Raw genomic sequence first — 22,282 nt, 5'->3', positions numbered from 1 at the left:
CTAGTGTGCAAATTAAGTTTAGTTAGGTAGCTCAATTGGAGACAGCTGCCTTTGAAACAAACGTGCGGCTCGAAATAAACACCGCACCCTGGCGGCCAAATGGGAAAAATCCCGCTGCTCCCGCCGTGTAAATCCGGGTCTGTTAAACCCACTGGTAACGTGAGCGACGGACCATGATACTTGCTATTCTATTATCTGGCCTGAGCCCCGTTGACTTACAGTTGGTTTCCGTAGTGTAGTGGTTATCACGTTCGCCTCACACGCGAAAGGTCCCCGGTTCGAAACCGGGCGGAAACACATTTTTCATTTTGAAACGTAAAACCACACATTTCTCATTTTGAAATGTAAAACCGTGTTAGTGTTGTCACATACCAAAATTCTGACTTCGATACTATACCTGCATAAAACAACTTGATACCGGTACTGAAACTGTACCTCGACAAAACTCTAAAACATCAGAAGAAGCTCAATTTTCTCACATTAGCTCACAATTAAAACTGACAAAATAACTTATATTGGGATGTATACATGTTGAGCTATGTACATACTGTATAGATTTATGTTTTTATTGTATGTGTTTATGTTAAATATTGGCAATACAGTGGCGCTCCAATGACTCAATGTAACGTTGCGTGTCTCTGCTCTTCTCCGTTCCGCTCCCAATTAGTCAAATGCGTAATCAAATACTACAAACTGGGAACAAAATAATTCACACTCCACTTATTTTTAAGGGAAGTGTCAAAAATACGTCACAACCTGTGCCTGTTGCCCTGTCAGTCGTCTGAGCTTTTTCTATGCATCATTGTGATTTCCTACTGTGTGCCTGTCCATTGAATGCACCTCGAGTCCACTGCAGGAATGATTGCTGCTTTTTTTCCCCTGCTTCTCCGCGAAAAACATTTGCTCGTTACAAAATGTTTCTAAAACTGAAAATTTAAATCAAAGTACGTTGGAAGTTATTTAACTTGACAAGTCCACTTTCAGCCTAGCCAGATGTCTGTTGTGTTTTGCCAACACAATACATACTAAACTAGGTTGCCTGTGGGTGAAATTAGTTGCATCACAATGCCTCAAATCTAATAGTTGCTAGTTCAGCAAAACTAAATGCCAAATGAATTACAGTCGTCTTTTATAGCTTTGCAACATGTTAGCAAGATGCTAATAGCCCTGCCCCATACTGTTATTCACATAGAAATTAACCTACCTTTTCTTCTCTTCTTTTTCTAAACTAGTCACCAGATGGCGTCTTTCTTCTTGTGCTCTTCTTTGAATCTCGACGCCATAACACGACAACCAAGACCTCACATTGATACCAACGCCGTCCGTTCAATCGACTGGAGTCACGTGATGTAAACAGTTAAGTAGTTTTTTATGTAGCCTGTATAGATTTTTCACATAATTGCGTGTAGGCATATCGGTCTAAGTTAATTATAAAATACAATTTATTTGGCACAGTATAGTAAGGTGTTTAATTAAAAACGTGTATAACGTCTGTCAGGAAAGTTCCAGGACTAAAGGATGCATCTCAAACGCAAACAACAAAAACTTGACTTTCCCCCTTCAGTGTCGCTCAGATGACCAATCAGACGCATCTAGTAAAGATAATAATAACCTTTAAACCCTTAAGGTGTCGTGAGCTCCACCAGAGGGCGCAAGCGTCCCATTGATGACGCGTGTGCTTCAGTCGCGTATTGTAGCTCATCTCAGGGACGGTGCCATTTAACCCTAAAAAGCCTCAAAAGGAGGTGTTATTGATCCTGCGAACAACAGATACGACTGTCGACTCTTACCATATTCGATACTCTGGTCCCAACGCTGAAAATTCGTACTTTTCACAACAAACTAAAACATAAAACCGACATGTCAAATCTTATTAGTATTTAAAAACAAAAAATTATCCCCAATAACTTTATACAGTTTCAGAGACATTTCCTCTTTTCCTAACTAAACCTCGAAGTTATTCTTCATAATCAGGTGTTTCTCGTGTCTTATACAATACATTTTTGCGTTAATGCTTCGACATAAAAGTTTACTTCTTAACATGGGTTCACTCCAAAGTAAGACACACAGATGACATTTCACCAGCCTTGTCTTTTATTGAAAAACAAAGAAGGGTGGATAGTGTTATTGTGCTGTAAAGGAACAGAAAGATGGCACAACCCTGGCAAGAACATCTTTTTACAGCTGTTTGTATTTTTAATAGACCCCATTTTTTTTGCACATCATTTGCAAAGAAATAAAAAAATAATAATAATAAAGTCCACACAGCTCAGACTGCATTTCACAGCAATTGGGTGCAATGTTCCCTCGGTGTTTGTTTTCTCGTTACAGCAAATTCACAAGCAGATTTCTGGATAACGCAACAAATTGCACACCAGCATTGATGGCACAACAATTCCCACAATTCCGCAGAGTTGGATGGTAAGCACGTTCAAATTTGGCCCTTTTTACCTCAAGAAAGTAAATGGAAGAAAAAAAAAAGTCATATGAAACCGCATCTCTATAAACACGAGGAACATAACTTGCTAATGTTAGCAACAAAGTGATTATTAAAAAAAAGGCTTGGCTAACGTACAACGTAGTAGACACAACATTAGGTACACCTGCACCATATTCTGCATTCAAAGAAAAAAAATTAGTAGCCTTTAAATATTGTGTTTTTTAGGAAAATATATTTTTACATTTATGGGTAATAAACTGTACATTATGAAGTAATACTATTTTATTTTTATTAAACCACTACAACCACAAATACAAATAATGAATTGATAGTTTGTATATAAAAATAAAATAGCAATTCTCTCTTTTTTTTTTTTAATATTCTATTTCTTTAGGCTGTTGCACTGCATGTTGCAAAAAAGTACTTTTGATCTAATAAAATAAAAGTCAATAAATTATTAGGCAATATTTTTAATTTCATTTTTTTTTTTACAAAAATATTTGTCATTTGGTCGCAATTTTATTTGTATTTATTTATGCAAACTACAACCACATTTAGAGAAATAGTTAATATTCTTACCCCCCAAAAATCAAATGTATTTTTAATTATTGTTTCTGTCTTGATGTTGTTTTTGGGTGCAGGTGTACCTCAGATTGTGGTCTGTGAGTAACTTCCTGCCAGGATGACGAGACGAGCGCAGCACGGCAACAACCCAGACGGCGTCCGTTGATTGTTGGATTCTCCCGTCCATTTAGCGCTCCAGACCGGGACGCGAATACTGTCACGACGGCATCCATTTTGGGGAGGAGCTTCCCATTGGAGGCCATTTTGCTTCGCGTTCACGAACGACATATACTTGGCCATCACCAAAACACGTACTCAACCTTTTTTGTCTTTTTTACATTCTGAAAAAGTTCTTCTTTCGGTACGATCCACAAATTTAAGTGCAACTGGATGCCCTCTCCTTTCACGTCGACTAAAAATGGGACAGACTGTAGATATGATCAGAAGTCTATCACAGCTGCATCTGGACTGGTCGCCATCACATTTACGCAAACAGACATTCGCACTCACATTCACCCCGAAAGTCAATCAACATGCATGCTTTTGGAATTTGTGAGGAAGAAACACGGAATCTCCACACCGCAAGGCTGGAGGCCGGATTCAAACCTCCCACCTTCATCTTCTTCATCACATTCCCAGCCACAACTTCCACTTCCTGTTTCAACATGGCGTTGTTGCGATCGCCCAGAGACGGCTGCCGGCTCCCCGTGTGGTTGATGGATGACGAGTGACAGTATTGGACGCCGAATGCGTAGAAGGTTCAGTTCCTCCCCGAGGTTCTAGACGCTGCGGCATCCGGCCTTAAACCCGGATCTCGTCGTCGTCGTCGTCCATGAAGGAGAAGTCGTCGTCGCCGCGTGGCGAGCTGTACTTGGCGCTGTCCGTGTCGTTGTGGTGAAGGTAAGGAGTTTTGTCCTCCGTGGTGGAACCGGAACTGGACACGGAGCAGCTGTCCAGGTGCTGGTGCTTGTTCCTGGGGTGAAGCTCGGGGCTGTAGGGCGCCACCATCACCTTCTGCTGGTAGATCATCATGCGGGGCGGCCTGGCGGGCGGCCGCCGCTCCTCGACGGGAGGGGCGTCGTCGATGAGCGGGATGTGCGCCGGCGAGCCGTGGCCCTCGCTGCCCTTGCCTTCCTCGTACCCCAGGTCGTCGTCCTCGAAGCCTTTCTTCTCCATCACGCTCAGGATGTCGCCCAGCATGGAGGGCCCCAAGTCCACGTGGAAGGACATCATGGACTCGGCGTGCTTCAGGCCGCCGCCGCCGCTCTTGGGCAAGGACGGCGGCAGCTCCGAGAGATCCCCAAAGTTGCGCTCGTCAAACTCCGAGCCGAAGGTGGCCATGGCCGCCGGCCCGTTGGCCGCTGGGATGTCCATCCCCTGGCTTCGCCCGCCGCCCTCGTGGTGGTTGAGGTACGGCAGCGATATGGCATTTTTCACAAAGTTGGCCGAGGGAGCGGCCGGCACGGCAGCGTTGTACTCGTACCTGTCGCCGCGGTTGACCGAGAGCGAGCGCTTGCTGCCGCGGAAGGTGCGGGCCAGCAGCGACGGCTTGGAGCCCGGAGAGCCGCGCTTGGCGTTGGGGTCGGGGGCCTCGCCCGAGCGCGTGCTGAGGAAGGACGTGTCCCCGAAGGCGTCGCCGCCGCGCCCCACGTGCATGGTGTGCCGGAAGTCACCCAGAGGAGCGCTGATCATCTCTGCGGTCAAGTCGGCGCGGGAACGCCGCTTGGACTGGTTGGAGTGGACCAGTTGCTTAAGAATCGGCATGATGGGCGCGCTTGGTTGCGGGGGGTCGCTTTCGAGAACGGAGGAATCTTCTGGAAACTTTTGTGTGGCTTTGTCAAAGACACTCCAAAGGGTTAGAAATGTGGGCGGCCATTTTGGTCCTCACACTCCCAATGTCTGTGAAGAAAACAACAAACGGAAACGGTGAATTGACGCTTTTCTGAGTAATAAAATGTCTACTTTAAATCCTATCTTTGGTTGGTGAGTCCATCAGGATGTTGCATAACTCACTGGTGAAAATAACTCCATTTCATCTGTCAAATGTCCTTTCTTGGATTTCTCGATTTTGTTCTAAAAATGTTCACAGGTGGCCGGCGCTCAAACGCTCCCATTTTGGGCCCCTCAACTGTTGCATAACCGGCAGGATACTCTGAGCCGGAACACCCGGAGGAAGAAGAAAAAAGAAAATCAAGTGGAGCGGCATTTCTTGGGATCGTCTTACAGAGCTGCTTGCGTCGCTACGTCGAGATTTGTTACATTCTTCTCCTGCTTGCATGTCGTGTGTGTTTCGCCTGCAGCGCTTTGACTTGTTTCAATACCTGCGCTCGTGTGAAAAATCAAAACCTGCAGGGAAAGGTTTACAAATGAAAGCTTGCAGGCGGCTAACGTGAAGACGGTTTTGCGGGATTAGCCGGTCAGTGACTGCAAAATCGTGCTCACTTAAGAGCCACTTGTGTGTTAACGCGTTACCGATGAAAACAGAGGCTTCTCCCAATAAGTAAGGTTTTAAATTGGGGCTCTAGGATTCCAGAGTCCAATTGGCGGTTTTAAACAAGATTGAGGATTTAGATACGAGTGCCAATGTTAACGATTCGCTCACCCACAAAAGTATTTGATAAAAACTAAGTCATCAAAAAGCTTTTACGTTTCTGGCCGCACAACAAGCTGTTACCACCAAATAAGACAAAAAAGAGCAGTCGGGCGCTCAAGCTATGATCCGGAAAAAGCAGCTAATATGAATACAGTTTAGCGGGATTATCAGGCCGGTGACTCCTGGCTCAAAAAGCGCTCACGAGAGAGATTTGAAGGCCCACTTGTTGTGTTGCCATTGTGCTAATGTGCTACTGAAGTGAAAAAAAGAGTGCTTTGTGTTTCTAGATCACAGGCTGGAGCCCACGCATGCGTAACTCTGCTGTGAGTCAATGGGGTGAGCACGAGAATATATTATGAAAACATTAGCATGATTGCGGTAGCACCAGATGGTGGAGACTTGATATAAGCTATCACTGTTAGCATATCCCAAAGCAACTTTACGTTAATAGAAATGATAATCTCGTTATCCTGCATTTCCTACAGTGGATAATGGTTCTAAAAAAATAAAAATAAAAAGCCACATCAATGTTGGTAAAGTTATAAATGATGCTTTTTACTAGTTTCATTTTTGTATCGCAAACGAGCAATTGCACACAAGCAAGTTTCAAGTTTCAAAGTAGGTACTCAAGAAAGGGGTAGGCCGGGTGTCAAATTGGAGTTCAGTCAGGTGTTAACTGGTCTATCCCAAATGTTTACCATTATCAGCACCGATATTTGGAATTTTGACAAACATCCGCGTCAGCCATTTTGAAGAATCATACGACCGATAATAGATACATTTTTTAAAAAGTGTTCAGGAGGGGTGGAAAACTTCAGGGAACTAATTGTTTAAATTTTCAGAGATGCTGCTGACACTGCGAATTCTGCACCTACTGTTTTTGTTTAAAATGAAAACTAAGGTAAGTCAAATTGTAATACTTAAGATATTTTTTAATATGATTTTAGAAAACAAGAGAGGGCTATTTACTTACTTATGTTTTTATTTTACTTCTGAAGACATGCTAATGCCGCCCTTGGGATATCACTGAACTTTTTAAGATCTTTAAAACAAACATTTTTTTGAACTCCCCAAAATTTACGAACCCTAAAAGTTGTTCAATAAACATATGCTTAAAAATTCAAATTAAGAGCTAGATTTTATATATATATATATATTTTTAAATTTCGATGCCAATATTTTCACTTTTAGTGAAAATGAATATCTGCTCCAAATATCGGTTATCGGCGTCCTTGACTAATAATGGGTATCGGCATCGGACCTAAAAAAACCAAAAACATATCGGTCTATCTCTAGTAAACATCTAGTAATGGTTTGAAATGAAAGTTTTAAACAAGGATTAGGGTTTCAAATAAGGGTTATGGTTTCAGGTTAGTTTCAACCCTGTCTTAGGGTTTCCAATAGTTTTTCGGGTTCAAATTAAAGTTTGCAGGCAGGCTTAAAGTAGGACTCCATATGCAAATGGTTCGTGTTTCAAGTAAGAGATTCAAATTCAAGTTTTAAAATGGGATTGAGTTTCCAACAACCGTGGGTGAGCTCCCTCCTTATTTGAAACCCCTCTCCTAAAGGTTTTAAATGAAGGGTTCAAGATGGCTTCAACTTAGTTAAGGTCAGGGCGTTCTAGGCATATTTACATTTCACACCAGTTGAAGTCTTAGTGCTGCGTACATGCAAAAAGAATCAGCCTGGAAGTTGAGGTGAGGCATCGGTTCTGCTTTGATGGCCACCAAAACGTCTCATCGCAAGCTAACAAAAGTATCCCGAGCACAAAAAGCCTCGAAAGACTGAAGCGGATGGAACACGTTTCCCGATTCGAGATCGGGGCTCTTTGACATGGATGAGATCATGCTGGGCAAGAAAACAATAGGGGGGGTGTCAACATAAAAGATGCAAGTAGGCGGCTCTCAAATATCAAAAAGGTGAAAGCCACACTTCGCTCATTCTGAGAAACGGGACATTTGATGTCCCTTGGGGAGGCCCCTCGTGGTGTTTTACCAGGACATCATCATCATCATCATCATCATCATTCGGAGGACATTACTGCGCCAGGCAGGACAAAAGACAAAAGAACGAGACCTGCAGGAACTCCAATGACAATACCGATAACTGATCAGTTTGTAGGAAATGTTTACACCTACTTCAACTCTAAGTAAGGCCTTCTTTGTTTATTAGTTGGTGTGAGGTTAGGAATTTAATTAATTCATTAATTAAATTAATGAAATTTTAGACAGTACTAGAGTGTCAAATGTGAATTGCTTGATTACCGTTACTTCTTCGTCTTCAGCCCCTCTGTTTAGTGGTAGCTTTTTAGCGTCTTGCGTTCGGTACGAATCACAACAGCAAACAAACTGAGAAAGACAAAAAAAAAAAAAGTTGTTATTACGAGTCGACTCACAATAAGAACAAGTTGAAAGATATTTGAGCAATGGTCATGAATCGGGACCATTTTGGTCAGTTTGATCAGAAGATTATGGCATGACAATTGAACTAAGGATGAAAACGATAACAATTTAACATATGGCTGAAATTTGAGTTATTGGTGAGAGTCGTCCTCCCGTCTGATCGGCCACAACAGCAAACAGACAAAAGAGACGTCATGAACCGTAGAAGAAAAGAACGAATATTTTTGATCCATCTTCCTGAAAGATATTTTGCTTGCTATTGACAATTCCAGCAAATTAGCAATAACCGATGATTTTAGTCACTCTAATCTTGATATTTTCACAGCGTTGGGGTCTTATAGACTTCCTTTGTTGCCAGAAGGGCGAAAATCCTTTACGTAACCGAGCACCCGCAGCGCCACATGACACCAACTCAAGCGGAGACGAGCGGGGACGGGGGGGAGGGGTGGCCATGAATGATTAAGGGCATCATCGTCATGTCACCTCGGCCCCGCGCTCGATGACATCACAACCCCCATCCGACGCGCTTGCGTAATCCCCGCGGAACAACTTTCCCCTTCTTCCGCCGCGGAATCTGCAGCCGATCGCATCGAGACGACTGCATCTCAAGCATGGTTCATTTCAAGCGTGTCTTTAAATCCATGACTTATTCACGACAAACCGCCAAAACGAACGACAATTACATAATAGTCACAAGGCGTCGTCGCAGTCAAGTGTTATCTTTGTCTTCTCACAACACAAAATACCCGCGGGTCTACATAGAATCACTACGCGGACAACTTTGGCTTTATTTAACCTCCAACGAGCCACAGTCGTGCCCATTGTCCGGCGCCCGGGACGGGAACATTGACATGCAAATGGACTTCTGCGGCCCGAGTACAACAATGGCGGTTTGGTCAGCGCGGCCTGCGCTCTGACAAAGAAGAATTGAATTTGTCTCCAGTTGACCAATGTCGAGCACGGATCGCGCTCCCGCAGCGGACGGGACGCTTGGTTGAGAAAAAAAAAAAAAAGTCGTGGTGGTGGTGGTGGGTTCGTTCCAAACCTCATGTTAGCATCTTGGACAGCCGGACTGTCGAGTTGCTCGTCGACATCATGCAAAAATATGCTAAATAAAAGGAGTGGTTTTCAAATTTCCAGCCAGGTTTCGGAAGGGGATTTTGAAGATCAACTTGGTACTTTGCCAACGTCACAGCAATCATAAATACTGGACGACCATTTTGTCTGACACAGAAAAAGGTTTTCTCTAAAAATGGTCAAATTGATAAATGATGAATGGGAAACATCACAAGTGATACATCGACGTTAATCACGTTATCACTGTGTATAATTAGAAACATGTTTGGTTGCCTTCTATTATAATAAAAAAACATTGATAATGCACCTTTAAGAAGTTTTTTTTCTTCCAATTTATTGTTTAACACACAATCACTGTCACCCGTGGCTAAATAATGCATTGCGACGTCACTACGAAACCCTGCGACGAAGCAGAAACGACGCCATATATGGTCGGTTGGTGCTGATTGATGAGGATGAACAGAACCTGTTCTTCCAGTTGGACTTCATGTCCGGTCGCTTGCTTGGTCGGGTAACCGTGGCGACGCAAAAGCATGTGGCAAAGGAAGTAGACAAAGGAAATTTAAAAATAACAAGCGGAGCATAACTAGACGGGCGTGACTTTCGACGGAGGTGAACGAGCCTCGCTAGCGTGTGAACCGCGTCGTGATTCGGTAGCATGCAAAGAAGCCTCCCGCGGCGGTGCCGGATGTGCATCGCCATGCAAATCACAGCAATGTTTTGCATGGTTGAAGGTAATCAGGTTGGCAGGGGGCAGGGACATGTCGAACCCTGGCTTGAAACCCGACTTTCAAGCCCTGTCTGGTAAAAACACAGTCTTCAAACCCAAAGTCCTTGTCTTGAAAGGCAACTCTCAAAACCTTCAAACCCTGGCCTTCAAACCCCTATTTGTAGCAAAGACCTGGCCAAGAATGAACACTAACACTTCACTGAGTCTTTTGTCAGACAAGTTCAAACAGATTAGTGTGGGGGAGGGGGGGGGGGGGCGTTTCAAATGTCTCTCAGCTCACTTTAGCAAGTCGTCATTTGGCGCGTTTGAGCCACGGGGTTTTTTTGACGTTCGCAAATAAAGTCAACATGCCACAAAAGGCCACCCCCACCCCACCCCACCGCAAAGCGAGCGTCCGCTGGCCCGCTATCCTCCGTCCGACTCCTAAACGCTTTTTTGGCCAGTTTCCCGAACGCTCGGCGCAACACAATCGCCACCTGACAGGCTTGAAAATGATTTCTCTGTGTTTCCAGCCAAGCTGGCCTTTTATGAAGCGCTTACTCCTGCATGACTGGACAAAGTGTTTGGCGGTGGGAGGTTGTGCTGCGCTGGCTGCGCTGGCTGGCTGGGTGGGCGTCCGTGTTGCGTCAAGGCCAAAAACAAGCCCAGAGAGACCACGGACGGCTGAGTTTCTGGACAATAAAACACACAATTTGCAGGATCCGAAAAAAAAAAAAAAAAAAAAAAGAAAGTCTTCTTTACTTTGGCTCAGACTGGCCGTCATACACGAAACAACTGACTACGCCAGGGATGGCCAACCCTGGTCCTCGAGAGCCACAATCCAGCCTGTTTTCCATGTTTCCCTCCTGCAGCGCAGCTGAATCTAATGATCAGCTAATCAGCCAGTTTTGCAGAAGCCTAATAACGATCCTGATCAGGCACCAGGTGTGTTAGGGGAGAGAAACATGGAAAACAGGCTGGATTGTGGCTCTCGAGGACCAGGGTTGGCCACCCTTGGACTACGCAGTTGTACCATTTAAAATTCAATGTATTTTTGAGGTAAATTACACCTCTGAAATGACACAAAAGTCCAGACTTAGGACTTCGAGAGTAAAAGCAATGAAAGTTTTATAAAAAAAAAAAATTGGCTTCCTTTGCGCCGAAAATCTCTAAATCTCTCTAAAAAAAAAGGGATACTTTTGCTGTTTGTTAGTGTTCAACATCTTTTTACGCTTTTAAGATGGCTGTGAAAAACAACACCAAAACATGATCACAATACTTTAACCAACCTCTAAAACCTCTGTGCTCAAAAGCCCGCCCCTCCCAACGTCATGGGACATCGGCCCAATGAGCAGTGTCACGTTCCCTTTGGCGTGGCACTGCCACAACCTCAACAAGGGCTGCACAGGAAGTGAGGCGTGGTACAGCAGAAACTCGAAATTCAAATTCCAATGCAAATTAGGGGAGGAAAACACAGAGTTGAAGGCGCCATCACGCATGACAAAGATCTCGCATTTTTGCAACACTTTGATTGTGTTCAACTTGAGAGGCACCGAATTAGTCATTCTGGCCACTCTTGGTGCGGACATGAAGAAAAGCAGCAATGATAAAGAAGCGCATAGATTGCGGGGAGGCGAACCCTCATTACGGCTTCCGCAAAGGGATTATAGCGAGCGCGGGGCACGCTAGGGTCTCTTGCCGCGGCTCTTTTGACAAATGGGGAGCATTCATGCGAGGGTCCCGCGGGTCCAAGTCATTGAATTAACTATCCGAGCTGCCGGAACCAAAAGCAGAATGGTGGCGGGGCGTAGTTAGCGATTCTTAAAAAGACAGCGCGGGCGCCTTTGGGTTTGTTTGGCCTTTCGGATGAAATTAGAAGTGGGAGGTCTTGAGGAAACAAGATGTGGTCAAACACCCAGAAGGTTCTTCTTGGTAGGACTGGAAGAAGCGCTTTTCAACAGCTTCTGGCATTTCTATCAGTGGCACAGCAAAAATCTCCAGATGGACAAGACCAGTTAAAAAAAAAAAAAAAACACACACATGGTTTTCACTTTGTGCGACCACTTCAACCTGATAGCGACAGCCATTCTCAAGGAGTTGACAGGCTAAGGTCAAAGTCTGCCAACGACAACAAAGCCAGCCGGCTCAAGGGTCACCAGAAGGAGAAAAAGACTGGAAAACAAAGAGTAACCGAGCGACCGGTTGTGTCGCAAAACGTACAATAGAGGAAGAGCAACAAAAACGAACAAAACCATTCGGGTGCGCCCAAAGCAACGTGAGCGCTACTCGCCATTTGAGAGGACCGGAAGAGAGAGAGACATTCTGCTTATCAATTAGGCCATTGTCATTTTGTAGGTTAGCCCCGCACGAACCAAAAAAATAACTCGACTTAATTGGATGCCTTTACAGAGAGCCCAATTACACACAAACGCAGTTTCTAGGTGTGGATATCAACAAATGGGATGGACTGCCAACGGCTGTCACCAAAACAAGCCGACAGCGCCCGTGGAAAAACAACAACCGTTCAAACGAGAGCAACACAACAAAGCCTGGAAGCTTTCACAACATAACGCACAATGTGAGCGTGACAAACTATCCGGTGGATGCGTGCGTGCTGGACGGGTGCTTGGACGGAGGACTTTTCTTTGGCCTTGACAAAATGTTCAGAAAACGGACGCAACAGAATGTACGCTACGCAAAGAATCATCCAAACTGGTTCGGCGGCTTTGAAAAAGGTGTTGATGATAACAGGTTAAGCAGAAGACATCAACATTGGCTAAAACGTCTAATGGGACATTCCAACACCTAAAAATAGTTTTTAACTCTAACCATTCTCACAGTGAAAATTTTCTTTTTTTTTTTTGTTATCTATTCCTTAAAAGTTTGACTGATCGACGATCACAGAAGAACGAAGCAAGCATTTGCCTTCCTGTAAATGACAAACGCCACAAATATGCATTCAGGAGAAATACGTCAGCTGCAGGGTAATAATTAACTTGGCCCAGGATGAATAACTTTACTGGTAGATTAAAATTGTTTAAGAAGCACACAGCCTTTTGATTCTTAAGCGTGTAACCTTAAACTTTGTGTTTTAGTTCAATTCTCTCTGAAGAAGTTGCTGCACGTTGATGAAATGACACATTCTTCACATGGAAAGTGATTCAGACCGTTTTCCTGCCTCGTCTCAGCCTTGCGAAACCAGACTGTCTCGATAAGACCACTTAGATATTCTTCAAAAACATAAAACTAATAAGGTATGCTTACAACTGGTATAAAGCAAACCTTTGGAACGTGATCGAGTCGGCAGTTGGACAATTCAGAAAAGGCAACTGAAATTCTAAGTCAAATCTGCTATTAGACAAAAAAAAATAATACCATAAACATAATCACAAAACCCTCACGCATCACTTCAGGGTTTCTTGGGGGTCTGCTGACCCCACTTTGACACGCAGTCCAGTTCTAGAAAATGAAATGCATCTATCATCAAAGAAGAGCAACCATTCTCAAGGCACTTCCTGTTGGAGATGGCAATAATTGAACAGAACGCCGGGATGCCACGATTAGTCGACTAGATACGTCGACGATCAAAACACATAGATACAATAATAATAATAATAAAATACACATACTAGTGAAGCAAAACAAAGCATGTTGGATAAATGTTAAATATAACAAAAATAAAAAGCAATACAAGTATTCATTTTAGGTGTATTTTTCCAATTTTACTCAACTGATTTCACTACCTTCTAGACCTAAATTTAAAAAAAGCCTTCGTCCCCAAGAAGAGTGAACTATTATAGTTTCATTGTATTCGTGCTGCATCCTTTTTTTGTTCTATTTTAAAATACACTAAAGATTTACAGCAAAAAAAATAATAATCTAAAGCCACAGTATCACCATCAATTAATAAACGTCAGAAATGATGGTACAAGCTGCAAAATCTCATCAAAGTTCAATGTACTATAATCTTAATTGTCTTCCATTATTAATTTGTACATACTTTTGAAGGTCCCACAGTGTGAAAATGCGCTTTAGTGGGGTTTCCTATAAATAATATGCATCCCCATCCTGTCTACAATCCAACCAGGCATGAAAAGCTTCTTTAGCTTTCTCCTCCTTTCTAAAACGCGTGCTTCAAACGGGCAGATTAAACTTCAAGGACTTAGTGACGTCAAAAAGACACGGAAGTGCCCTCGACTCCGCCCCCTCGGGTTAGTGGCACCGCCTCTGGTAAAGGTTTGTCACGCGTCTTTCTTTTTCTCTTCCTGCTCGCAAATGCTCCGTGGAGAGGGGAAACACTGATCAGGAAAAAAGTGGTTGCTTCCTTCGTCCCAAGTCTTTGAGAGGACGGTGGATTACTTTTATTTTTGAAGGACGTGTACCGACATCATTTCTCAAAGGACTATTTTGTTAGTGAAAGCCTGTTCAGGGCTGGATTTGCAACACGTTTAAACATAATGGATCGGTCCCAGCAGTGCGACACGACTGCAAACGGGAAAGATGCAGTGGTTAATTTGCCGTGACTAGCAACCGGCCACCTAGTTGACATGTCTTTTGTGATGCTAACCAGCCGCTAAGTATTTCTGACGAGACGGCTTGCACGTTGCGACCGCACAGTGGCCTGAATGTGCACATTTGTGTGATTCATAACCGCTTGTAAATGTCTACAAGCATTCACGGCAAATCGGAAACATTCACGGCAAAATAACGTTTGTGGGATATTTGCCAGTTACGGCAAAATAATAATAATTTTGTCATTTTTTGACATTTTTACATTTATGAGATGAAATCTAATGTAGACATCCAAAAACGTAAAAAAAAAAAAAGGGACATAAATGTTTTTCACAGGACAGCGACGATATGTTCCGATTAGTCGACTAAATCGGGACTACTGTTGGTGATTAGTCGACTAGCAAAATAATGGTTTGTGGCAGCCCTAGTATAAAGTAGAACAGAGATGATCACGGGCAAAGTATAATTCTTTTTCTGGATTATTCGTTACCTTTTCTAAATGTTAACAATAATGACAATCAAAAGACAAAATTGTCAAAGACTATTTTCAAGCAAAAAAGAAAAAAGAAAGCATGACAGAAAGTGGTAGCGGTCCACTTCTTCCTTCCCACTTTGAGGCACACTCCTTGACATACCAAAAAAACAATCAGAGTATCATCAAAAGAGACTATAAATTTTGTGAAAGCCCTAAATGTCAAGGTTACAATAATCACGTTAACGCGAAGCTGCAAGCCATTTTTTTTTTTTAATGGACGCCCGAGTGAGTCACATGAATACTATTTGGGGTCCACTCAAAGCAAGTGTATAAGAAGTTTGCATTTTTTTTACTTGACCGCCTCACTCCTCTAACCCAAGTCAATAGCACTCCCTCTTTTCAAACTAGCGATGAGCTCATGTGGGCAGCGGGCCAGCTTCCTCAAAACAGTTTGGCTTGTAAAGAAAAGCACAGTCAAGGAGAAAAGAGTGCAAGTTATACGATCTTTGCGGCTCGAGAGATGATATCCATTCTCCTTGGTGGAAGTCAATGCACGGCCTGGAATGATTCTCCGTGATTACGTCTGGAAAAGTCAATGTGGCTACAATTTTCTAATCCAAGCATTTAAAGTACCTTTTGCTGCCATACACCAAAACAAGTCTTTTGAAATTTGGTGCACCAAAAGGTTGAAATTTGATAGCAATCAGATCCAGTCTTTATTTTTGAAGAACCTCGAAATGATCCTAAAATGGCCACTTAAAATAAAACTGGCCAACTTCCTGCGTATTTTCATTCTAGACTCCTTGACCTTTTTTTTTGTGTTGGCGCCCGATTGACACGCATACCAAATTTAATGTTGTGAAACAAAACTGGTTCTGTGGGTTGAATTCTCTACAAAAACTCACAGGATGTAGGACAAGCTCCAAAATTTCTGTCTACATTTCCAAGATGACAGTTTAACGAGCCTAAGTATTTCAAAACAAATGTATAAAAAAACAAACAAACACCTCAAGTCAAATACTCGCCTTCACTGTTCCCACATTCGATGACGCAAGTAATTAAGTCTTCGCTAAAAAGACAACATGCTTTATCAACAATCTGTAACTTTAATGAAATACAGACCGAAAAAAAAAAAAAAAGCAACCAAGAGCACTTATTAATTCATGACCACTTTTCCAATGTCAACACTTTTCAACCTACGCCTGTGATAAAATACACTTGTAACTTAAATCATATTTTCCAATTGAAATGAATGGACATACTATTAATCCGTTCCAGCCCAACATTCTGTTTGTTCTGGTGTGTGCCCACACAGAGCTATACACAAACAAGACACTCACAACTGCTCAGTAAGATGCAGCAAAATTTGCCAATAAAAACAAAAAAAGGCCACCAGTGCAGTTACATTGTCTGTCTACGTGTTGCTTCACTGTTTGTGTCTATTCCTTGGCCCTTTTATTGCCGTTTGCATTGCTTGTTACCATTAAACAAACAGACTTTCCTAACACAAAGTTACGTGGTTGTTTTAAATATGCAACACATATTTCCGTTTTTTGTTTACCTTGACAGTAAACGTCAACTGGGTAGGGCAATATCTTAAATAATTTTTCACTATCTACCAAATACTCTAATATCTAATCAATACCGTGACGACTTCTACTGTCCAATTACGAGATGTTTGATACAGCGAACAATTCTCAGGTCGATGATCAATTATCATGGGTAAATAGTTGCACCCTAAGCAATACATCTCCTTGGATAACGTAGCATGTCTGGATGTGATCTTTCAGTACAAAACGGTTTTCTACTCATGTGCAGAGCGTTATTAGTTACATAATAAGTTGGGAGAAGTGAGCTTTCCAGCCCATCTGCCTCCGATTAAATCATGTTCCGTCTTAAGGGGTAAAGGGAAGCCTATTCTACTTAGGAGAAACCTGCATGATAAATCATGGTGTAAAACTACCACAAATATGTCAAACAACACTGAAGTTAGGCCACAAAACACATTAGCGCCCCCCCCCCCCCCCCCCAGGCCATCTAGTTAACGCTTTATGCTTCATTTAAATTATATCGCACTTCAAAGAGGTTCTCTTCATTAGGTCATTGTACTGTTGCCAACTGACGTTTCTGGACGTAATGAGAAAAACGTGGTAAATTTGATTTTTTGTTGTTTTTAAATTCAACTCAAGCTGACTCATGGAGAAAATAATAAAGGGGAGGGGTGGGGGGGTCATTGGGGGCTTATGGATGGGCTCATTGTTGTCTTCATACGGCCGTGGAGTTCGAATAAGAGACGTTTAACTACCGAAAATAAAACGCGCGTCGCCGTCTCTTGTGGCCGTTAAAAGTTCTACAAACAAGCAGCACCCGTAAACAAGTCAAAGTAGTTACCTTCGACTGGCGTCCCGAGTGATTGAGAAACTTCCTCCGTCCACAACTTGTGACCGCCGAAGAGTGAAGCAAGTAGGCCGAAGAAGAGACGATAAAGTGTCCGTTGAGTGGACGCGGTTCCTCCGAGGGAGTAGCCTAGCTGGTCTGTGTGCGTCGCTTGGCGTCTCCGTTCGCTTGTGTGTGCGTGTACCTCCCACAGTCAACAGTGTCCCTCCCCCGGCCTCCCTTCAGCGTCCACACCCCGCCCCGCCCCCCGCCGTAGTTTTAAAGGAACAAGGACTCCACTTCAACTTGGCCTCGGGAAGCTAGCAGCTAACATGGATGCTAATGTGTCCCCGTAGCCTACATTTAGCATACAGCTGCATTTTGTTGGCCTTTGGAAAACATATTACAATTGTTATTCCTTTATAACAGAAAAAAAACACGTGTTAAAGCAAACTTTGTTGTTGTGAAGTTGGAATTTGTCATTTAAGCCCTTTGTTGTGTCTTTTGAGTGTACGGGCTAATGCTAAGCTAACCTTTGCACAAAGTCAGTAGCATGATATTTAGCACGCAGAAGCTAATGCCAACGTTTGATAAATAAAGTTTCACTCCTTATCACTTCTTAAGATTAAAACACATTAAGTGTTCCTGACTATTGTTAAATAGATTTTGATATACTGTAATTAAAAAAATAAATCTTTGGTCGGTAATATGTTCCTGTGGCTTCAGACTCATCTTCACATTTGTCACACAAATGTTTACTTTTTGTCATTGTAAAAGGCAATTATAACCTTGACTTGAAGTTGTACAAATATTAATCTGTAAATACAAAAAATGCTCGCTAACTAAAGTTGTTAACAAATGTATTATTTTTACAGTTAAAAGTAAAACATGGCCCTATATAAAATATTTAAAAAAACAACAACAACAGAATGTATAATCACTTAATTATCTTTTTTTTCTTTCCCCTCTTCTTTTTACACAATGACATTAACATTCAGGGCTATATTACGTCAGATGGAAATTACCCCATGTGTTAAAAAAAGGATTAGTCATCTGGATGCATTCATTCCAATTCTCTAATCTTCTCCCGCTGCCACCACGTTTACAAGGTTAGCCTCGGCTTGACTTGACTGTCATCCAATTAACTTTGGATGCCATCTGACGCGTAGGCAAATTCAACTTCTTTTTTTAATGTACAGTATATAAACTGATGAAGTGCGCATGTTGGGAATCTCCATCACTCATTCATCCCCTCCCATCAGACAAGAGATAGCTTGCAAAGTCCCATTGGCCAGAAAAACAATCCATAAAAAAACATTCACTACAACTACAATCACAGGCCTCAATAGTACAAGAATGTTGAGAATTTATATTTCAACCAGACCAACTAAACATTGAAAAATAATTTATTTCCGAAATGTACTGTGATCATATATTCATTTTTCTGCATGGTAAGCTTTTATCGTATACGAAACAAAATCACCCCACAGGAAAAAATCAGAAAAAAAAATAATAACAATTTGATGACTTTGTTCAAACAGTTTTCACTGTAACATTATGAGTGTCGGGGCAAGGTTGACAGTTTGTTGCGCTTACAAACACACACACACCCACACACTGTGAATGATTTGTAAAGCTTGGGACGTGTGCTATAACACACATACACGCACGCGCACACACAAACAAAGCAATGGAGACAGGACAGCGGCTTAATTGATGGCGAGGCGGTCTGATGACATCATCAATTGGGAAGGGAAGCGAGAAGGGCCAAAAAAGAGAAAATCCTGTTTCCGAGTAACTGCCAAAGCTATTCCAAGTAGGAACATCCACAATAAACATCCAGTAAGTGTCCGCAGTTCTCTGCCAGATGTCATCCGTGCGCGTGAAAGGCATCCGTTGGAAAGTGGACTCAAGGTACGAACTCATATAGCGCTCATAAGCACGAGTCCAGCTGATCTTTGATGTGCTACTTGATTGTTTCTTCACACACACACAAAAACATTTGCAACTTTTATACAATCAACAACACCCCCCCCCCCCCCCAAACTATTTCAGTCGCCATCAATGCAAGTGAGCACTGACTAGTCCTCTAGGTACATATATATAATATATAGCATCATATTATATATATACATAAGTATGTCTCTATGTATATGTGTATTCAAGGATTCTTGTGACTTTTTACGACTTACAAAGGTAGTACCATTTGAGCATGTGCAAACAAAAAAACAAGAAATGATATGCAAACAAAAAATGTGTCCAAAAATGTTGCAAAAAGTTGAAGGAGTGTTGGAAATTAAAAAAAAAATGATGTTATGCAAACAAAACAGTCTAATAGATTTATCGCCAACATGTGTCAAAAAGTGTTGCACAACGTTGAAGATGTTTCTAAAAGTGCCGTACATAAAAAATGATAAGTGATGCTAACAAAATGCTAATACGTTTAGCGCTTGTGTCATCGCTATGTATCAAAAGTGTGGAAGAGAAAAAAAGTGAACAAAATGTTGCAGGTTTCAAGTTGAAGGCGATCTTAAAAGTGTGGCAAATGAAAATGTGCTAAGTCATGCTAACAAAATGCTAACAAGAAGCATAGCGGACGTATCATCACCGTGTGTTAAAAAGTGTTGCAGAAAGTCTCAAGTTGAAGGTGTCCGTAAACATGTCGGAAATGTGAAAAAAAAAAAAGTACAAATCACACGAATATCTGGGTGGTCACATTTGGAAATTTCCTTTGTCCGTTTCCGTAATTCTCACATAAACAAAGTAATGGGGTCCCGCGAGCTTTGGGGCCTGTACCATTTGAGTGTGTGAAAACAAAATGAAAAAAAAAAATGATAAGAAGTCATGCAAACAAAAAGTGTGTCGCGTCATCACGTGTCTTGCACTTAGGAAATCTCAAGTTGAAGGCGTTGCTAAAAGTGTTGAAATGGAAAAAACAAACAAAAAAAGCGGGGCGGAAACTTCCAGAAATTTCTTTAGTTCTTTTTGCGCAATTCTCACACAAATGAGGAGAAGCCCGCGATGGGGGCCCGGGAGGCGGGTGCCAGGCTGCTGGGGGGCCTGTAGAGGGCGGCGTGCTGGCCGGGGGGGTTGGCGCTCTGCTGGGACGGGGTGGGAGTCCGGCTGCCCTTGGGCCTGAACAGGCTGCCCTGGCCGGGCGGCTGTCCCTGCGCCTGCTGCGCCTGCTGCTGCTGCTGGGGCTGCGGTTGGGGCTGGGGGCTGGGCGAGCTGAGTTGGGGCGGCAGAGGCGGCAGAGGGGGCAGCTGGGGCGGGGGGGCGCAGTGGTCCGGCTCGCCCGGCTCCGACTCGGCGTAGCTGTAGGCCTGCGCCCGCGAGATGCCCTTCTGTTGACGGCGCCACGAGTTGTAGTAGGTGGGGTCGCTGATGTAGTGGTTGACGAAGGAGTGCGTCTTCTGGCGGTTGGCGTCCACTTCGTACTCGCTGTCGCTGCCCTGCGAGAAATATATATATATATATATTTTTTATTTATTGATTTATACACCACGGAAAGGCAACGGTGCCACGTCGGAGTGATTAGCGACGCTATAGCTAAAGATGAATTACTGGAGCCCTCATTTGAAGCATAACCAAATAACACAAACATGCACACTTTGGGTGCTTTCACACTGGGGACGGGTACCGGTTTGGACCAGGTCTCGTAAAACAACTTTAGCGGTAGCCTGGTCAGCTAACAGCAATGTGTTACTTATATGGCCGTATACTGGAGCATATGAAATGCTTGGCTGTGGTTTAGCATGTGAGAAGTTTGTTAGAGGTCTTCAGTTGAATTATTGAACTTATTTAAGATAACTCAAATGATTTACTCACATAAAATTAAAACTTTATCAAAAAATATTTAGACTCTTCTCGTAACTTTTTTCTTCTTAACTTTCTCATTGATGACTATTCTTTTAATATTAAAAATAAACTAACAAAATAATTCTCGCAAGTTTTTCTTTACTGGTATAATGTATTTTTTTACTGTTGCAAAATTATGATTTAATTAAGACATTTCTCGCCAGATATTTACTGTTTTCAACCCCAAAAAGTTTTTCTAAAAAAATATTTTTCCTCATAAATCAGGGGCTCTATTCTTGTAAAATTACAACTTCTTCCTTTGCATTGCAAATATTCTTATAATATTAATCTAACCAAAAGATTCTGCAGGATGTCAGCTTTTGTTAAAATAACACATTTTGATGTACGTTTACCTCATACTTCTTCCTCAAAACTATGCCATTGTTCATGCACAATTAAAAAAATATATCTTAAAAAAGTTACAAATGCACCTTACCTTATTAATAAATTTGCAACTTATAAAGTGGCAATTTTGCTATTTTTTTTCCCTCGGAATATTGCCCCCGCCCTCTAAAAAATATATTTTATACGTGGCCCTAATACGCCGCTGTACAAATGTATTCAGATGAAATTCAGAATTTATTCTCAAAGAATTAATACTTTTTCATAACTTTAAAACATTCTTGCAAAATCTAAAAAAAAGCACGACTTCATTCTTGCACAAAAGAAGGTATGACTTGTTTTGTGTCGTGTTGTGTTATATACTGTATTATCATATGAATTTTTTTTCTTCTTCATATCTTAGCTCTTCTTAAATAAGGAGACACATGTGAGCTCAGAGAATATAACCCCCCCCCCCCCCCGTACTAGAATAGTGTAATTGCACATCCAGTACAGTAGGTGGCAGTGGCACACTCATTGTCAGAGAGTGTACAAGGAGTATTAGCTACTCTGCAGTGGTGTACTTACAACAAATTTATAAACAAATTATATTATTTATAATGCTGGTGGTGGAGTTTGAAGCGGGGGCAAAAATATTTGAGAAGCATTGTCACAGCTGAAAAAATATAACACCTTCAGCAAATCATCTTCCTGTTAACATTGCGACTAATGAAACAGAGAGTGACGTCACGTGGTTTGTTCTTGTTTGTTCGACACATTCTTGGCATGCTTGGATTTTTTTACAGCGCAAACCTAAATCGAACCAAGGACATTGTCCGCAGAAAGCGTACAAGACGTGAAAGCACCCTTCAAACACATCACGATGGACACCAAGAACGATCAGAGATGGTCAAAGCATGATTGATTATGATGGCTGAAGCGTGCAAACGGATCC

At 42.3% G+C, this 22,282-nt stretch overlaps 2 protein-coding genes and 1 non-coding gene across 7 annotated transcripts in view; 1 reads left to right on the top strand and 2 right to left on the bottom strand.

Annotated features, from left to right (window-relative positions):
• Positions 1-224: 224 nt before the first annotated feature.
• On the top strand, positions 225-297 carry trnav-cac (transfer RNA valine (anticodon CAC)). The gene has a single exon. It is a non-coding gene; the product is annotated as a tRNA-Val (tRNA).
• Positions 298-2,071: 1,774 nt separating this feature from the next.
• Positions 2,072-17,348, bottom strand: cdc42ep4b (CDC42 effector protein (Rho GTPase binding) 4b). Of its 2 annotated transcripts, XM_077550291.1 has the most exons (3): positions 17,164-17,348; positions 7,862-7,945; positions 2,072-4,903 (listed from the first exon to the last, which is right to left on the bottom strand). In XM_077550291.1, exon 3 carries the CDS (start codon positions 4,766-4,768, stop codon positions 3,806-3,808), a length of 963 nt encoding a protein of 320 aa, XP_077406417.1. In that variant the 5' UTR covers positions 4,769-4,903; positions 7,862-7,945; positions 17,164-17,348; the 3' UTR covers positions 2,072-3,805. The 2 variants fall into 2 exon arrangements, with proteins under 2 accessions (XP_077406417.1, XP_077406418.1); XM_077550292.1 differs by lacking the exon at positions 7,862-7,945.
• A 1,188-nt stretch (positions 17,349-18,536) lies between these two features.
• The window catches only part of sdk2b (sidekick cell adhesion molecule 2b), a 223,279-nt gene continuing 219,533 nt past the window's right edge, over positions 18,537-22,282 (bottom strand). For all 4 annotated transcript variants that reach the window (XM_077550843.1, XM_077550845.1, XM_077550846.1 and 1 more), the window contains one exon: positions 18,537-20,600. In XM_077550843.1, coding sequence (XP_077406969.1) covers positions 20,145-20,600 — 456 coding nt within the window. In that variant the 3' untranslated portion in view covers positions 18,537-20,144. The remainder of the gene's footprint in view (positions 20,601-22,282) is intronic.

This window comes from Vanacampus margaritifer, chromosome 18 (assembly GCF_051991255.1).
Source record: "Vanacampus margaritifer isolate UIUO_Vmar chromosome 18, RoL_Vmar_1.0, whole genome shotgun sequence".
NCBI lineage: Eukaryota > Metazoa > Chordata > Actinopteri > Syngnathiformes > Syngnathidae > Vanacampus > Vanacampus margaritifer.
Note: the sequence above shows the minus strand (reverse complement) of the source record. Positions and strands in the feature narration are given on the sequence as shown.